The following is a 16,807-nucleotide window of genomic DNA, read 5'->3' on the forward strand; positions in this document are numbered from 1 at the left end:
GGCCTATTTTATGACCATATCTTATATGTAACTTTGTCAAAATGTTAATCTTTTTGATCCATAGATCTGATTCCAAATCTGGTCATAGGTGGGGTCAAAAGACTAGGTCACCAGGTTTAAATCAATGAGAAAAGGTGTTAACATAGAGGTCACAATTTTGGCCTCAGTCTTATTGAACCTTAATCAAAAATGTTACCCTCGATAAATATTGGACAAGTTAGATATTGTGTCGTCTAGGGTCCTAAAAAACTTAGGTCACAAGTCAAATTCAAAGGAAAAGCTTGGTAAACACTGTAGTGGGGCACATTTATGAACATATCTTAATGAAACATTTGTCAGAATTTACATCTTGATGATCTATATGCAAGTTAAATCTAGATAAGGTGGGATTAAATATTAGGCATAGGTCAAATCAAAGGAACAGGTGTTAACACTCAAGGGGCCACATTTATGACTGCATTCTTCATGAAAACTAATCAGAATGTTTCTTGATGATCTTAGTCATGTTTGTATCTGGGGCCATTGCATGTGGGGTCCAAAAACTAGGTACCAAGTCAATCAAAGGAAAAAAGCTAATTAACTCTTTAGAGGCTACTTTATGATTATATTAATGTAACTGGTCAGAATGTGATTATGATGTCTTTATGTCAATATGTCAGGTGTGCGATACCTGGCCCTATTGATTATTTTGTGCTTGTTGTAAGAGAATTGTACATTTTAGAATACAGATTCACAGCACGGCACATTTTCTTTATTTTGTCTATACTTATTTCAAAGCCTGACAAAAGCATCCAGTACTGTTATTAAAAGTTGTTATTCACAGTTCAGCTATATTTCATGTATGGATAAAACAAGTTATGTGATCTGTGATCATTATAAATGTGTATACAGATAAAACTTAAACATGTGAACAGTTTATTCAATAAATAAAGTGTAATGCAAGTCTTTGTGATGTGTATATAAAAACAAAATTAGGATTTGTTTTACGAGTAATCTCAGAATTACAATTAACACAGATAGAAAAAACCAAGCCTGCACAAGAAGGCTAATATGTCTCCCTAGACTGAGCTCTTAACCTGCCGTGGTGCAAATAGATTGTTTGTCTGTTAAGGCTTGTTAACAGTGAGTTGCAATCTATTAATTTAAGTATGTATGATTTTTAGCTCACCTGAGCACAGTGTGAGCTGTTGTGATCACCTTAAGTCTGTCATTGTGCTGCTTAACAATTTGCCTGTTATTAAACACCCTAGTAGACAGTTTTTTTTTTAAATGTTAAAGGGATGAGTTGAAGTCTGATCGATTCCCGATTGAGGCAGTGCCTTATTTCATATTATTTGTTCTTATAGTCAATACAGACCTAACTAAATTACAGACAGAGCAAAGTTTAACTGGTATTACATTTAAGGTTCTGAAGAAATAATTTTCAAATTTTTTGCATAACACAAACGACTATTTCTGCAATTATGACTGATGAAAGGAATTAGATATTCTACTATTAAACATAAAACAAAATACAATGTATGTCAATTTTCCGCGGTTAAGAGTGAAAAATCATGTTGGCCTTATGAAAACAGTGCAACTTCATAAGTTACAAATTGATCTATTTTGTGACTGTATGAAACAAAAACAACTTCTTCAATTTGCGATGCAGCCTTCGTCATAATTAATTCAGCGAGTTTTGATGTAATGGATATTGTTTATTAAGATGAGATATAGCCTGGACGGTGGTCCATTTAGATTGTGTATACCCATGGCCATGGTTCAGTAACATGTGACGTAGCCTTGGACATAGGTCATTAAGATTTGGTGTAGCCTTGGCTGTGATTTATAAAGATATGATGTAGCCTTGGCCATATAGTACATTACGACTTGGTGTAGCCTTGGCCATGATTTAATAAGATCTGATGTAGCCTTGGTCATGGTTCACTAACATGTGATATATCAGTTATCATGTCCTATTCCTTCACATTTTGATCGATTGTATATTTCGAGGAATATACTTACACCACTGTATCCATTTCAAAGGAACAATATCAAGTTTTCCCCTACATTATTGAAAGGCAAAAGGACAAATGATTGTTAGTATTGTTTCGACTGCACTTTATTCTAACAAAAGGATTTCAAAAACGTATCACGTACTGTACTTTCAAGGACACGTGTCTATATCTACACTTACTGCTCTAGATATTTCATTATCTGTCTCGTGACAGTCTGATGAACAGACATAAACAAAGGAAAATATACTGTTTTGTTACTCTGCTCTATGACGGACATTATTAGATATATTATTCATCAAAAAGTGAATGAAACAAAGTCTCATCATGCAACCTACCTGGCTCCCAGTTCCGCAGACCCCCACCACAACAATAGCAGCGAGTGAAATCTGCAACACCTGTAAAATACACGATGGTTTTTTGTTACTAAAATATATCCTGATACAAGTTCATTGTTGTTTCTTTTGTTTTACGTTTCCAGTATGTCAGTGAAAATATAACAACCTCATATGTCAAAAGCTTAATTTGGCAAGTTATCTAACTAATTAATGCAAGTGTGATTTTCTCATTTTGCACATTTCGTCACTCTCACCAGAAATAACAGATACAAAACCATATACATATGTAATATGTTTTTCTTTAGACGAAAGATACCCACCAACATAGAAGAAACCTGCTTCTGACATCTGTCTAGGGGTTTGATCCAGGTAATCTGGCCATCCTTGGTATGAGCTGACTCTAGAATCTATATTGACATAATCTGGATGTTTAGGATTATCTACCACCACTGTTATTGTAGGATCTGTTCTTCCCCCAGCACCAGGTGCTGGGTTAGTTTGTCGTGTACCGGCAGCTGCTTCTGCAGAAGGTGATGGAGTATTGCTTTGTTGTAAACCTTCTGTTGCTCTAGGAACAGAAGTCAGTGCACCTGTGCTTGGGCCAGCTGTTCTCAAACCTAACAAAATCAAATATTTCTATATCGTTTGTTTGATTTCCTTTCAATGGGACTTATTTAAAAGTTTTTCAAACATATTACTTCCAGCTTCCTCAATCAAATGGGAATTTCATACAGAACGAAACCTTATCTATAAAAGGAAATACATATGTTTTTTATTTCTATTTAAACATGAACATAATGTAAAACACAATTGTTTATTTAAAGATATTCATCTGTTGTAATTTCTGTCTGTACATTGATATTTCTGTTTCAATACGGTTACAGGATGTATCCGGAATGTGAAATGTGAGGAAACCGACCGCATAAATCTGTTCTTTTTGTTAACTGCTAGTATTATGTTTTTCAATGAATTAGGAATTGGTGATATCATTCCTTTGTAACTAAATATAAGGATGAGAACAAGGTATATTTGATATTCATTTTAATCCCTTTGATATCATAAATTACAATAGGCCTTGGCAAGAATCCAAAGTATAGATACAAGTCAAAAATAAAAAATATCTAAAAATATCTAACTGGATTTCGTCATATTTGTGACTACTTTTTGATCCACCTAATCTGACCTCTCAGTGTGACCTTGACCGTCCACCTAATTACTTGTATTTTTACTATGCCCAACGTTTTGATCAGGTTAACAACTGATGCTAGTTTCATGAAATCCATCCAAGTGGTTTAGACGAATTGGTGCTGAGACAAAGTTAAGCTATTTGATTTTTGAGCTCCATGTGTTACCCTGACCGTAGGTTAGTTGTGAGCTGTGCACGTCGTCTTAATAGTTGATACTAGTTTTACGAAAATCTTCCCGGCAGTTTTGGAAAATATGGAGTGGGCACAAAGTTAAGCGGTTTAGACAAAATGGAGTGGGCACAAGTTAAACTTTTATATCTTTGAGCTCCAAGTGTGACTTTGACCTTGGACTTACTGATCTGGGTTTTGCACTCTGCATGTCGACTTTGTGAGGTAAACAAATGGATATAAGTTTCATGAAAATCATTCAATCAAATTAGACAATATGGATTGGACACAAGCAATTTAATCTTTGACCTCCAAATGTTTGGCTTTGCACCTTGTCTGAGGTTAACAAATGACTCTAATTTAAGGGAAATCTTTTTAGTGGTTAAGTAGATATGGAGCGGTTACAATGGACATATGGACCAATGTACATGCGTGACTCCAAGTTAGCCCTGCACATGTGTATACTAACTATCTGGAGGTATAATAATAACAAAATTGTAATGTCTGTCAAAAAAGTAAGGTTGTTAGGAATATCAGCATGTTACGCCGAAAATTGCAACTTATTCAACCAATCCACTAACTTATTATGAAGATCATGAAATTACCTGAAAAAGCACCGGCCCCCACTGGCCCGCCTAGTATGGAGGAGGGGCGGGTACTTGGTAGCTGACTCATTGTAACTGAAGACGAGGAACCAGTGCTGAAAGGACCAATGCCAACTATAAAGAAAAGGAATAAATAATAAACCACATAATAACTGACTTTCGCCAAAGTAACCACTACTATTTTTGAATATACCAGTTTGCAAATTATTTGTCAAGTTGGAATTAAACTGGCTTTAACTGCAAGATGCTACATTCTCATCCTGTTAAACAAAAGTGCTTCTGACATATTTAATTGTTAACCAAATGTGTAGTTTAACCAGTATACTATTATCTAAGTAATCAGTTGTATGAAAGTACAATCTGGAAGGCCACAAAACATATATTGTGGTTCAGGTATCATGTCGGAAATAAATGTTCGATAGGTACAAACTTTATTTTCATTCCTAATTTTGTTCAGTAATTTGGGCAATAAAATGATGCATTTACGTGTGTTGTCTTATCATTTATTTATTTGTCTGTCTATTGATATATACATCTGTTCAAAATCAGTTTATTGTTATTTTGTTTCTTAATTAATGAAATCAAGCACTTAAGAATATCGTCTTTGTAGGAAAGAAATCTTAATAGCACTTACGGCTTTCTTTACCAACTTTCAAACTGTGACCAAGTCACAAAAGAAGCACAACCTAGTTTAACATCGACGGTATGTAACATACATCACAGGGCAGATACTGATTGATTCGGGCTTTAAAATAAAACCACTGTATTTTATTCAAATGATTTTTTACTTTAATCATAATCATACTGAACTCAACTATTCATGAGAGCATGTTACATAAATTTATGACACCAGTTGAGAACTCTAGTCTAGTTACTGAACAATGGGAGTCATTAAATTTTGGTTAAGTACTGAGTCATTTGTCTTAATCACCAGTTTATTTAACATTATGATATACCATATCAATCTGGCGAAAATCGGATCAAAAACATAGGAAAGAAACATACTGGTATCTGATCCCAGAGAACAAGTCAGACAGCAAATCAACTTGACAAGGTTGTAAATTAATTATCCTTATTGATTCTGTAAGTTTTATTGAGAAATAACCCATTGTTCCAAATGTCAGCAAGGTTAAAGCTTGCACTGCGACAATAGAATGTTATGGGTAATATCTCTTTCCTGGTATAATGACATTTGAGCAAATGTCCCTCCGGGCATTGTTTCAGGCATTGTAGAATCACTAACCTGTGAGCAACCTAGGCTTCCTCACGTGAATAATTCCATACCCTAAGAGAAACCGCATCGGTGAGGGAAAATTTATTAGAAGTCAGCAACCTTAACCAACGGTCACACAGTCCCCTCATCGTGTCGTGTTAATGATAGCTGAGTAAGTATACCCTGTACTTACTATTACTTACAGCACCTGTAGCAACATTGTTTCTTCTTGGTGCTATTATAGTGGAATAAGAGTGCCCTGTCCGCCCGAGGGCTCGCTGTGTACGTGGCTGAGACAATGCCAACAGAGAACGATCTCTACTTTCTGGATCTTCTGTTGGCTGTAGTGGAATGCTTTCTCCTCCCTTAAAAATACAGATATAGCTATATGTCATACATAAATTGTTTTCATTACAGTATTTTCGAAACTGGCACGAATCAGAGCAATTTTCTTTTTGAAACCTTTCATTAGTATACAAACAGGACGAAGTCCAAATAAAAGACACTAGATGATTTGTTTTCAACAGTTGAAGTTAATTCTATTTGTGTCTAAATGGCTTGGACGTTAATATCGTATTTTTATCACAGGTCTAGTACCAGAAATGTAACAAATGACAAAATAGTTCCTGTTTATCTAATATTGTTACGTGTTTACAAGTTGCTGTTAACCTTTTTCAAAGAATTATTTTCACTGAAGATAATCGTGGTTAGCGTGTCTAACAACGGGGTATCTGCAAGGCAACTCTACTCATACTGCTTTAATAGTATTTCATTTCTGCAAACATTTGTGATTACAGTATGACATTAATGAGGTAACAGTATCCTGTTCTACGGCAAGGATATAAGTTTTAATGGTCGTAACGCTGAATTCACTTAATCATTCCAAGTAGCTGATGACTTCCTGACATGAATAAGAAACGAAGGACGAATACCCTAAGAAACGTTGTTTTAGTTCAAACATCATGGAGGCATTCAACCATGATGGAGAATATAGACTCGTCTGAGATTCGATCCTACGATTTTCTAGCTGGTCCTTGTGATAACATACATTATATTGTACACATAAAATAAACTTACACTATTGCCAATATTTGTCTGGCTAATGTTAATTCCTTGGAAACTGCTTGAAACTTCTCTCACAGTTGCAGCACCTGTACTCATAGATGATGATGAAGTGACAGAAGAAGTCAATGAACTACCTATAGAACTTCGAGATGATCTAGCTGGGGTTTCACTATTGTCTCCATTTGTTATTGAAATGTTCAAGGTTTCTTCCTCTCTGTTATCATGGAAAGGACAATTTGGTGATTGTCTTCTATGCTCTGCAGAAATGTCATCAAACATCTCCCAGTCAGAGCGCCGAGCTTCACAGAGATAGCACCTCGTTGACATAGGTCCTTCATTGTGATCATGGTAAAATCCATTTCTAGCAAGAGCCAATGCATTTCCATTTCCCGTGTAATTATGGAATGAAGCCAATCGAATCCATTCATATTGCATCCGTTCACGTGTTGTAGGTGGTGGGCCATTATTAAGTCTATCAAAGTAAGAATCTAATCCAAATATTGTTAAATTTCTATGTTCAATATGCAGTTCTCTAGAGATTTCTTTTGCCACAAGTTGTCGTTTTACATCTTCAATACTATTTTGTGAACACTCATGAGTCTGTTTTGCAGAGCTTTGTCCACAGAATTTGGGGAACGTTGTTGTCTCAGAATCAAATTCAGCTGATTTTCCAGACGAGTCATTGTTTTCAAATAAACCTTCCTGTACTGACAGTGGTATAATAACTCTTTCAATTTCTATGGAGTTACCACTGTGTTCAGAACAGTCTTCTGTTTCTGTTTTTTCTTTCTGACTTATATATTTTGCCTCATGTGAAAACTTGTATTGCTTAACTCGAGTTGCTGACGTACACCATTCATTCTCTGATACTGCTGCTGGATTTTCAGTTTGCTGTGATTGAGAAACACAGATAACGCTATTTAATGTACTACTAACTTCTCTATGTGCGGACAACAACACCGTACAATTCTCACTTTGCTCTAATACCTTATGATCATTTAGCTTGGATTCCTTATTCACATATTGTTTAGTTGCCTCGTTATTATTTTGATTAAATGATCCATGAACATTTTTCTCGGTTGTATCGTTATCAGTCTGCTTCGACACCCTATTCAAATTTTTATTCTGCCTTTTTCTTCTTCTCTGCCTTTGTAATCTAAGTCCATTGCTCGGTATCGGTGTTGTGTGTTCATGCTTCTGACTGTGTTCGTCTCTTCTCGGATGACTATAACTGCATAAATAGAAATAACTGTCATATGCCTTAAAATCAATTTAAAACTATGAATCCTTACTTAAGTTTTAATATACATATAATTGATAATTACAAATGTATGACTACTACACGGTCTCAAATTTCTTTTAACCCTTTAACTTATATGTAATTTATATATATTTATATCTAACTTTTTGACATTTTTTTCATGCATAAACTGTACCAAATGAAAGGGAAAATCCTCATTATGATTAGATGTCTCATGACGATGTTTGACAACAGGACATAATCAATTATTGATCATTTGTACCATATTTAAAATCGATATAGCAAACTGTTAAAAATGGTAATATGTGCAATACTAATACATAATAAACATAGGGCTATGGTAGCCCTATATTGCACACATGACTTTCACAGCTCAATGAGGTAACCCTTTTAGAAAGTCATCAAAGAAAGTTTCTGCTTTTGTAGCAAGACTGAAGATTCAGGAGATAAGACTTTCAAAGATTTCCAAACAGCCAGCCATTTTTAACAAATCACAATGAATCAATTATTTTGGTGCAAAGCCATCAAATGAACATTTCTACTAACTCATTTTGAAATTGGGCAAGTGGTTTCTGACTTAGATAGTGGGAAAAATATTTACGGTAGCAGTGTTTTGACGATTCTAAATAAATGTGACAAAGGCGCTTCAAAAATTACGAACTAATACATGTAACAAAAGGATACTGGTGGTACATTCCAATCCATATTATGGACATTTACAATATTATCATATTTCATGACATAACAAAACTTGTTATGAGCTGGCGACGGACACTTAACGCTGAAATGTGAACTCTCCAAATGTCCGGAAGAGGAGCAAGACAAACAGCAGACAGGGACCTGCAGCGGTGGCCGTTTGTAGAGGATTAAGTAAATACTCAACTTGAAAATTCGTGGTAAAGGGATACGTGTTTGAAATTATTTTATATAAATTGTATCAACAGTTTTAAGGAAAACCTATAACTATACTATACTATTCACGTTCCATAATTGCAAAAGATCTTGACAAAATTAAATAATTTGAACATTCTTTGCAATGGATCGGATCATCCAACGAACATTTCTGTGAAACTCTTTATCAATCAGAACTGCGGTTCTTAGTAGACAAAAATGATGAATAAAGATCAACTGACCGCAGCCTTTTGATACAAGAAATAACTATTTTGATATATGTATGTATGTGGATATCAACAGAAAAACATAGACAAAGTAAAATATTAAGAAAACAAAGATACATAATCAAAGTGGAAGGACAAAGTAGGATATATGCTTGGAACGGTCTTAAAAACACGACTGGGAAATTCATACTGCAGGTCGATGACGCACAAAATATCAGTCTTAAACCCCACCAATTTCCAAAGTTACATGGTAGTGTAAATACAATTTATCACCGCCATCAAGTTTGACGGTCACAAGTTTGAACATGTAAGCAACTGCGCAGAAACAAAATCTCTATCGGACAGGCGGACGGACGATCGAATAAAAAAAGTATGGCTACAGTTTAAAAAAATGTCTTAAAACAAACCATACCTCCAAATGACAAACACGAAAAGTATTGAACAAAGACTAGCGACTGTAGCTATAAAAGATATCACCAAGGACAGCTCTAGTGAGGAAAGCAACTTGTCAGAAGGTTCCTTCTCATGCAGTCTTTCTCCTGAAATAGTTAGTAAAATTATAAAGTCACGCGTAACATACATATGTCTGTCTAAAGCAATATTGTTAAAGCGGGGTTCGATTACAAATTTTGGTGAAAAATTGCAGTTTCTGCTGCTGAGGACTACATTACATTTTGAAGGTGTGAATATATAAGATTTACTTCTGTAATACATAATTTACTTATACAATTATTTACAATCTTTGGACAGCAGTGAATATAAAATCATATTGAAATTTACTATAAAAGCATGATTTAAAGTGATACTGTAAATTACTTTACCTATAGTACAATCTTCAGCTGAACCACATGTCCTCCTCTTGCAGCATTCATAATGAGAGTCACTAGTTAAATTGCTTGATCCGAATTCTGATCTTCTATCATAATTGCTTTTCATGTATTGTTCAAATGTTTCAAAAGGATAAAAAGCATCCGCATGTATACAGCCACAAAAATCTCCAGGTGTCTGTTGTTTGCAATATTCTTTCTTACACTTTCTACACCAACCATGTGTATTTGAGTCGCAAGTCCATACACATTCTTTCTTCACATTGAGACAATCTGTCTTTGACATTCTGCCTGACCCGTTTTTTATTTTGAAATAAAGACTTCCAAAATGTTCACAAAGGAATGGATCCAGCAATATCAGATTATATGTCACAGACAACAGCTGGCACTTCTCTTGATAACATTCTGCGCAGACATGGACTTTTAGAACTGTGCAATAAAGTATAAACACTGCACATGGATATAAGAATGAGATCTTCATTGTGTTTTAATTGCAGGAGAGCTTCAAGTACCTTTCATTTCAGCTGAAAATTGTATAAAACATTTTAATTCACTTAAATATAGGATTTTAATTTATGGTACATGGTACTATGTTTTACTGAATTGAAGTTTCGATTAAAGATCGACTTACTAAACAGTTGTCTCTTTATTGATATAAATACATTTAGCTTAAATGGTTATGCCCATTACAAGAGACAAGACGGCATTAATGGTCCTAATTTCACAGCCCAAGGTATAGTATGCGAAATGATGTCGGGGATACACTTTGAATATCTTCTTGTATAGTTTTAAACAAAACAATCCTAGAAAATAATATTTACAAATGCGATCGTAACCGAATCAGCGAACATCCTAACAATGATCCAATGATGCATTAATCCGCGCCACGTATGCATTGGCACTATTTCTGGATGAACCCTCATACATAGGGCCTATATATAAATGTTATCCCAATCTCATTAATAGACACAACCGGTAACCCATATGCGCAATTCCTGGATAGTTCAAGAAACAGGAGACATTCCAATTCCAGAAGCTTCCCAATTACCAAGCATCAAAAATACACACTTCATTATTCAGCAACGAAATGCTGTTTAAGGCACACTGAGCAAAATTGTAACGATAGTGTCTACCTATGGTTCGTGCTAAAAGTGAGAGATATGAATAATACTTACAAATGCCCTCCTGCTTTCTTACTCGGGGCTTGGGACCCGACGTCGGTGCAGCTACCTCTATAGAAAAATTGGATTTGCTTAATAGGTTTCAGTAACAGTCTGCAAAGAGACAAAAATGTTACTCAAACTTACTTACCAGTAGTAGTAGTAGTAGTAGTAGTAGTAGTAATAATAATAATAATAATAAGAAGAAGAAGAAGAATAACAACAACAACAACGACGATGATGATGATGATGATGATGATGATGATTATGTTAATAATAATAAGTCAACGAAGTATTACCAATACAAAATCCCCTGAAGCAGAACTAAAGATCTGATATTTGTCAATGATGTATAGACAATATTGTCCTATATATACCATATGTTAAAACGCATTAGAATTGCATACGTTATCTAGTTGTTGATTGCTCATAACATCTACAAATATAATTTTTTTTAAATAACATTCCATTTTTAAACTGGTAGAAAAATAAGAGGAAAAAAATGAAATACTTCATCATATTAAAGGAAAGTAATTCTGAAGAAAATGCAACATATTTTTTAAATTTGGCCCATAGAACATATGAGCTTGTTATGTTAACTATTAATAAAAAGTTGTTTAAATATCCATGAATGCAAGGAAAAGCGACTGGTAGGACAAGAAAAATGACCTAAAACACAGGGAAAAAATCAACATCGACAAGTGTGACCTTAACCTTACAGCAAAGGATATAGATGATGTGCTTGACACTTCGTCTCATTAAAGTAAACTTTTGTGCCAGGTAAAATATAAATCCTTTGATGGACAACGGAGTTATGGACCGTACAGGAAAAAACTTACCATGGTCCTTTGACCTTCAAAGTGACCTTGACCTCTGAGCTAGGGATTAGGGTCTTTCGCATGACATATTGTTGAACATTTGTGCCATATACTATTAAACTCCGTTTTTGGATAACAGAGTTATGGGCCGGACAGGAAAAAAACAACCTATTGACCTTTGACCTCTGAGTGATCTTGACTTTTGGCCTAGGGGTCCTAATGTTGCGCATGATATGCCAACTCATTATTGGATACATTTGTGCCAAGTACTGTTAGAATAATCCTTTTAAGGATGACAGAGTTATGGATCGGACAGGAAGAAAAACACTATTGACATTTGACCTCCAAGTATCACCTGTACTTTTAAGCTAGGGTTCTGGGTTTTGCGCATGACACATCGTCTTATTGTGGAGAACATTTGTGCTAAGTAACACTGTAATGCCTCAGTGGATGTCATAGTTCTGAACCGGACACGAAACAGAACATGTTAATAGCATTTGAACCTTTCATCTCCTTGAAATAATTTAACCTAAACAATTTGGACAAATTTGAGAGAGGACCTTATAATGATGTTACAGACCAGGTTTGATGAAGATCCATCGAGCAGTTTATGAAAAGAAGTAGTTAAAGGCTTTTTCTACTTTCAGCTTTGGGGGCCTCTAAAATAGGCCATGCAAAACCATTTGAAAATTTTTTATAAATGCCAGGCTGCTACTCACCACGTTTCGTGTAATTCTTACAAGATTTTTCGAGAATAGTATTGAAATCTGTATAAAAATACATACGTGGCTCAAATTTCTTTGCTTAAGCTTCAGAAACAAAAAAGTAGGCGAAGAGGTCATGGTAAAGATTATTCAAGATAACTACTGAAATATGTATGAAAATTTATACAGGTGGTCCAAATGTCTTTGCTGTAGCTTAAAAAACGTAGGTCAGTAGGTCAGGGTTAAGGATATTTAAGATGAGTATTGAAGTCTGTATCAAAAGTTATACACGTGATCAAAATTTCAACGCTGTACCTTCAAAAACAAGAAAGTAGGTCAGTAGGTCAAAATTAAGACTATTCAAGATGAGTATTAAAATCTGTATCAGAAATTATACATGTGGTCCAAATTTCTATGCTGTAACTTTAAACTCAAAGAACGTAAGTCATTAGTTCATGATTAAGACTATTCAAGAATAGCATTGACATCTGTATCAAACATTTTACATGTGGTCCGAATTTCTTTGCTGTAACTTCAGAAACAATACAGTAGGTCAGTATCAAACATTATACTTGCGGTCCAAATTTCTTGCCATTGCTTCAAAAACAAATAAGTCTATGTAAAATAAGAGATCACCCGGGGCGCAATCAATTTTGAACCCAGGGTCATGATTTGAACAAGCTTGATAGTTGACCACTATATAATACTAAATACCAAATATCTAAGGTACCTTATAGTTCTGGACAAGAAGATTTTTAAAGATTTTTCCTATATAAGTAAATGTAAAACAAAAGACCCCCCCCCACCCTTCGGGGTGGCATATATTAACCCAAGGTCACGATTTGAACTATCTTGGTAGAGAATCACTAGAGCATGCCGCATACTAAATATGTAAGCTCTGGGCCTTACGGTGTACGAGAAGAATTTTCAAAGTTTTCTTTATATAAGTCTATGTAAACCATGTGGCCGCCAGGGCGGGGCCATATTTGACCCTAGGGGAGAATTTAAACAATCTTGGTAGAGAACCACTAGATGATGCTACATACAAAATATCAAAGCCCTAGGCCCTGTTGTTTTGGACAAGGAGATTTTCAAAAGTTTTCTCTATATAAGTCTATATAAACCATGTGACCACCAGGGCGGAGCCATATTTGACACTAGAGGAAACATTTGAACAATCTTGGTAAAGGACTACTATACGATGCTACATACCAAATATCAAAGCCCTAAGCCATGTGGTTTTGTACAAAAATATTTTCAAAGTTTTCTTTATAGAAGTCTATATAAACCATGTGACCGCCAGGGCGGGGCCATATTTGACCCTAGGAGATAATTTAAACAATCTTGGTAGAGGACTACTAGATGATGCTACATACAAAATATCAAAGCCCTAGGCCCTGTTGTTTTGGACAAGGAGATTTTCAAAGGTTTTCGCTATATATGTCTTTAATATGAAATAAGGCACTGCCTCAATCGGGAATCGATCAGACTTCAACTCATCCCTTTAACATTTAAAAAAAAACTGTCTACTAGGGTGTTTAATAACAGGCAAATTGTTAAGCAGCACAATGACAGACTTAAGGTGATCACAACAGCTCACACTGTGCTCAGGTGAGCTAAAAATCATACATACTTAAATTAATAGATTGCAACTCACTGTTAACAAGCCTTAACAGACAAACAATCTATTTGCACCACGGCAGGTTAAGAGCTCAGTCTAGGGAGACATATTAGCCTTCTTGTGCAGGCTTGGTTTTTTCTATCTGTGTTAATTGTAATTCTGAGATTACTCGTAAAACAAATCCTAATTTTGTTTTTATATACACATCACAAAGACTTGCATTACACTTTATTTATTGAATAAACTGTTCACATGTTTAAGTTTTATCTGTATACACATTTATAATGATCACAGATCACCATAACTTGTTTTATCCATACATGAAATATAGCTGAAACTGTGAATGAATCTAGCCGGTTTTATTGTTCTTGAAGATATTTTGCAAGTTTGTATCAAATTAAACCATAAATGAAGTCTCTATCTGGCTGCAAAAGCCAAAATAGCAAATTTTGGCCCTTTAAGGGGCCATAACTCTGCAACCCATGAAGGGATCTGGCCAGTTTTCGAAAGGAATCGAGACATTATGCCAATACAAGTTGTGTGCAAGTTTGAATAAAGTTGATTGCAAAATGTGGTCTCTATCGTGTTCACAAGCCAAAAATGGCAAATTTTGGCCCTTTAAGGGGCCATAACTTTGGAACCCATGATGGGATCCGGCCAATTTTGAAAGGAACTGAGATATTATGCCTGTACAAGTTGTGTGCAAGTTTGATTAAAATCAAATACACAATGTGGTCTCTATCGTGTTCACAAGGAAATTGTGGACAGACGGATGAAGAGCGATCACAAAAGCTCACCCTGTCACTATGTGACAGATGAGCTAAAAAGGGGCATAATTCTGTCAAAATTCATATTAGAGATATAGAGATTGTTTCTCCTGGTGTAGACTTTGATAGAAAACAATAATTGTTTTAAGTTTCAAGTCAAAAGCTTTAATAGTAACAGAGATATTTGACTTTATCAAAAACTTTAATAAAAAAATTCTAAAAAAAGGGGCATAAATCAAAATAAAAAAATTCAAATCAGAGTTATGGGGCTTATTTCTCCTGGTGTAGACTTTGATAGAAAACTAGAATGTGTCTGTAGGACACAGGGTGTGCCCCCCTCTGGTACATTTGTCACAAATAAGGTGAAATAATTCAAATGTTTGCAGTCTTAATGGGGTATAGCCTCAAAAAAAAGTATGAGAAGGATTCATTATTCTATACCATATACTTTTTGAGCTATGAGCATCAGAAACAAAAAATCCACTATTTTGGCTATTTCATGGGCCATAACTCTGTAATAAATGCTAAAATTCTCAAGAAGAATGCCAAGTGTGCAAGGTCATATTATGATAAAGACTCAAACAAGGTTTCATGAATTTACATTAAATATTTTGTGAGTGAGGCACATAATTAAGTGAAAATGTGCATTTTTTGACTATATCAGGGGCCATAACTCTAAAAATAGGGGGCGGACTCAGATGAAAAATGTAAGTGCTCAAGTTCATATCATGATAAAGACTCATGCAAGGTTTCATCAGTTTATATCAAATACTTTCTGAGCTAGGTGTCAAGTTTTGGGTTAACTATAATGGTGACAATATCTGAGGTATCTTCCAAGCAGTATACACGATGAAGGTTTCCTAGATATACTTGACTTGCTGTACCCCTAGACTTGCTTCGCTTCTTAGACTTGCTTCGTTTCTTAGACTTGCTCCTCTAATTTAAATTGCTCCTCTCACTGAACTTGCTGCGCAACCTGGACTTGCTGCACTTGGAAGACTTACTCCTCCGAACTGGACTTGCTCCTGTTACTGGACTTGCTGCGCAACCTGGACTTGCTGCACTTGGAAGACTTACTCTTCCGAATTGGACTTGCTCCTCTTACTGGACTTGCTGCGCAACCTGGACTTGCTGCACTTGGAAGACTTACTCTTCCAAATTGGACTTGCTCCTTTTACTGGACTTGCTGCGCAACCTGGACTTGCTGCACTTGGAAGACTTACTCTTCCGAACTGGACTTGCTCCTTTTACTGGACTTGCTGCGCAACCTGGACTTGCTGCACTTGGAAGACTTACTCTTCCGAATTGGACTTGCTCCTTTTACTGGACTTGCTGCGCAACCTGGACTTGCTGCACTTGGAAGACTTACTCTTCCAAATTGGACTTGCTCCTTTTACTGGACTTGCTGCGCAACCTGGACTTGCTGCACTTGGAAGACTTACTCTTCCGAATTTGACTTGCTGCGCAACCGGGACTTGCTGCGCTTTGGAGACGTACTCCTCTAACTGAAACTCTTAAGTTTCGTTAGTGACAATACTGGAGGTTTCTTTCTAAACCTTATTTTTTTCTCTCTTTTTTTCATTTCTATTCCATTTCAAGTATAAATACAAAACGCGCGAACCGGATAGATAGACGCCATTGTGACGTCACGCGAACAAAAATAACATACACAAAATGGCGGCAAATTGTGTTTGTTTTATACAAATAAATTGATATTTTTGACAACAGCCCCCTTCTAAAGAAATATTCCATATTTCAAAATCATGGCAAAAATATCTGATTTATTCTGTCTGCATATCCTCTGTTGATATTGTAATGTGGGGACTGTCTTCATCATCTTCATCTTGTCTGCTCAGATAATCTGCAAAGATGTTGTCTGATCCTTTTATTGCCTCAATCCGGAATTTATATGACTGCAAAAATAATGCCCATCTCACTAATCTTCCATTATCTGGTGTGGA

At 35.5% G+C, this 16,807-nt stretch overlaps 1 protein-coding gene across 5 annotated transcripts; it reads right to left on the reverse strand.

The window, feature by feature from the left end:
- Positions 1-1,692: 1,692 nt before the first annotated feature.
- LOC128556405 (uncharacterized) lies at positions 1,693-11,083 on the reverse strand. Of its 5 annotated transcripts, none has more exons than XM_053541456.1 (8): positions 10,952-11,083; positions 9,771-10,300; positions 9,362-9,488; positions 6,583-7,801; positions 5,699-5,870; positions 4,293-4,406; positions 2,653-2,949; positions 1,693-2,392 (listed from the first exon to the last, which is right to left on the reverse strand). In XM_053541456.1, the coding sequence occupies exons 2-8, from the start codon at positions 10,255-10,257 to the stop codon at positions 2,286-2,288; spliced, it is 2,523 nt and encodes an 840-aa protein (XP_053397431.1). In that variant the 5' UTR covers positions 10,258-10,300; positions 10,952-11,083; the 3' UTR covers positions 1,693-2,285. The 5 variants fall into 5 exon arrangements, 3 of the variants coding, with proteins under 3 accessions (XP_053397431.1, XP_053397432.1, XP_053397433.1); XM_053541457.1 differs by having other exon boundaries at positions 10,966-11,031; XM_053541458.1 differs by lacking the exon at positions 1,693-2,392 and having other exon boundaries at positions 2,763-2,949; positions 4,293-4,387; positions 5,709-5,870.
- Between the last annotated feature and the right edge of the window lie 5,724 nt (positions 11,084-16,807).

The sequence above is a fragment of the Mercenaria mercenaria genome, chromosome 4, assembly GCF_021730395.1.
Source record: "Mercenaria mercenaria strain notata chromosome 4, MADL_Memer_1, whole genome shotgun sequence".
Taxonomy (NCBI): Eukaryota; Metazoa; Mollusca; class Bivalvia; order Venerida; family Veneridae; genus Mercenaria; species Mercenaria mercenaria.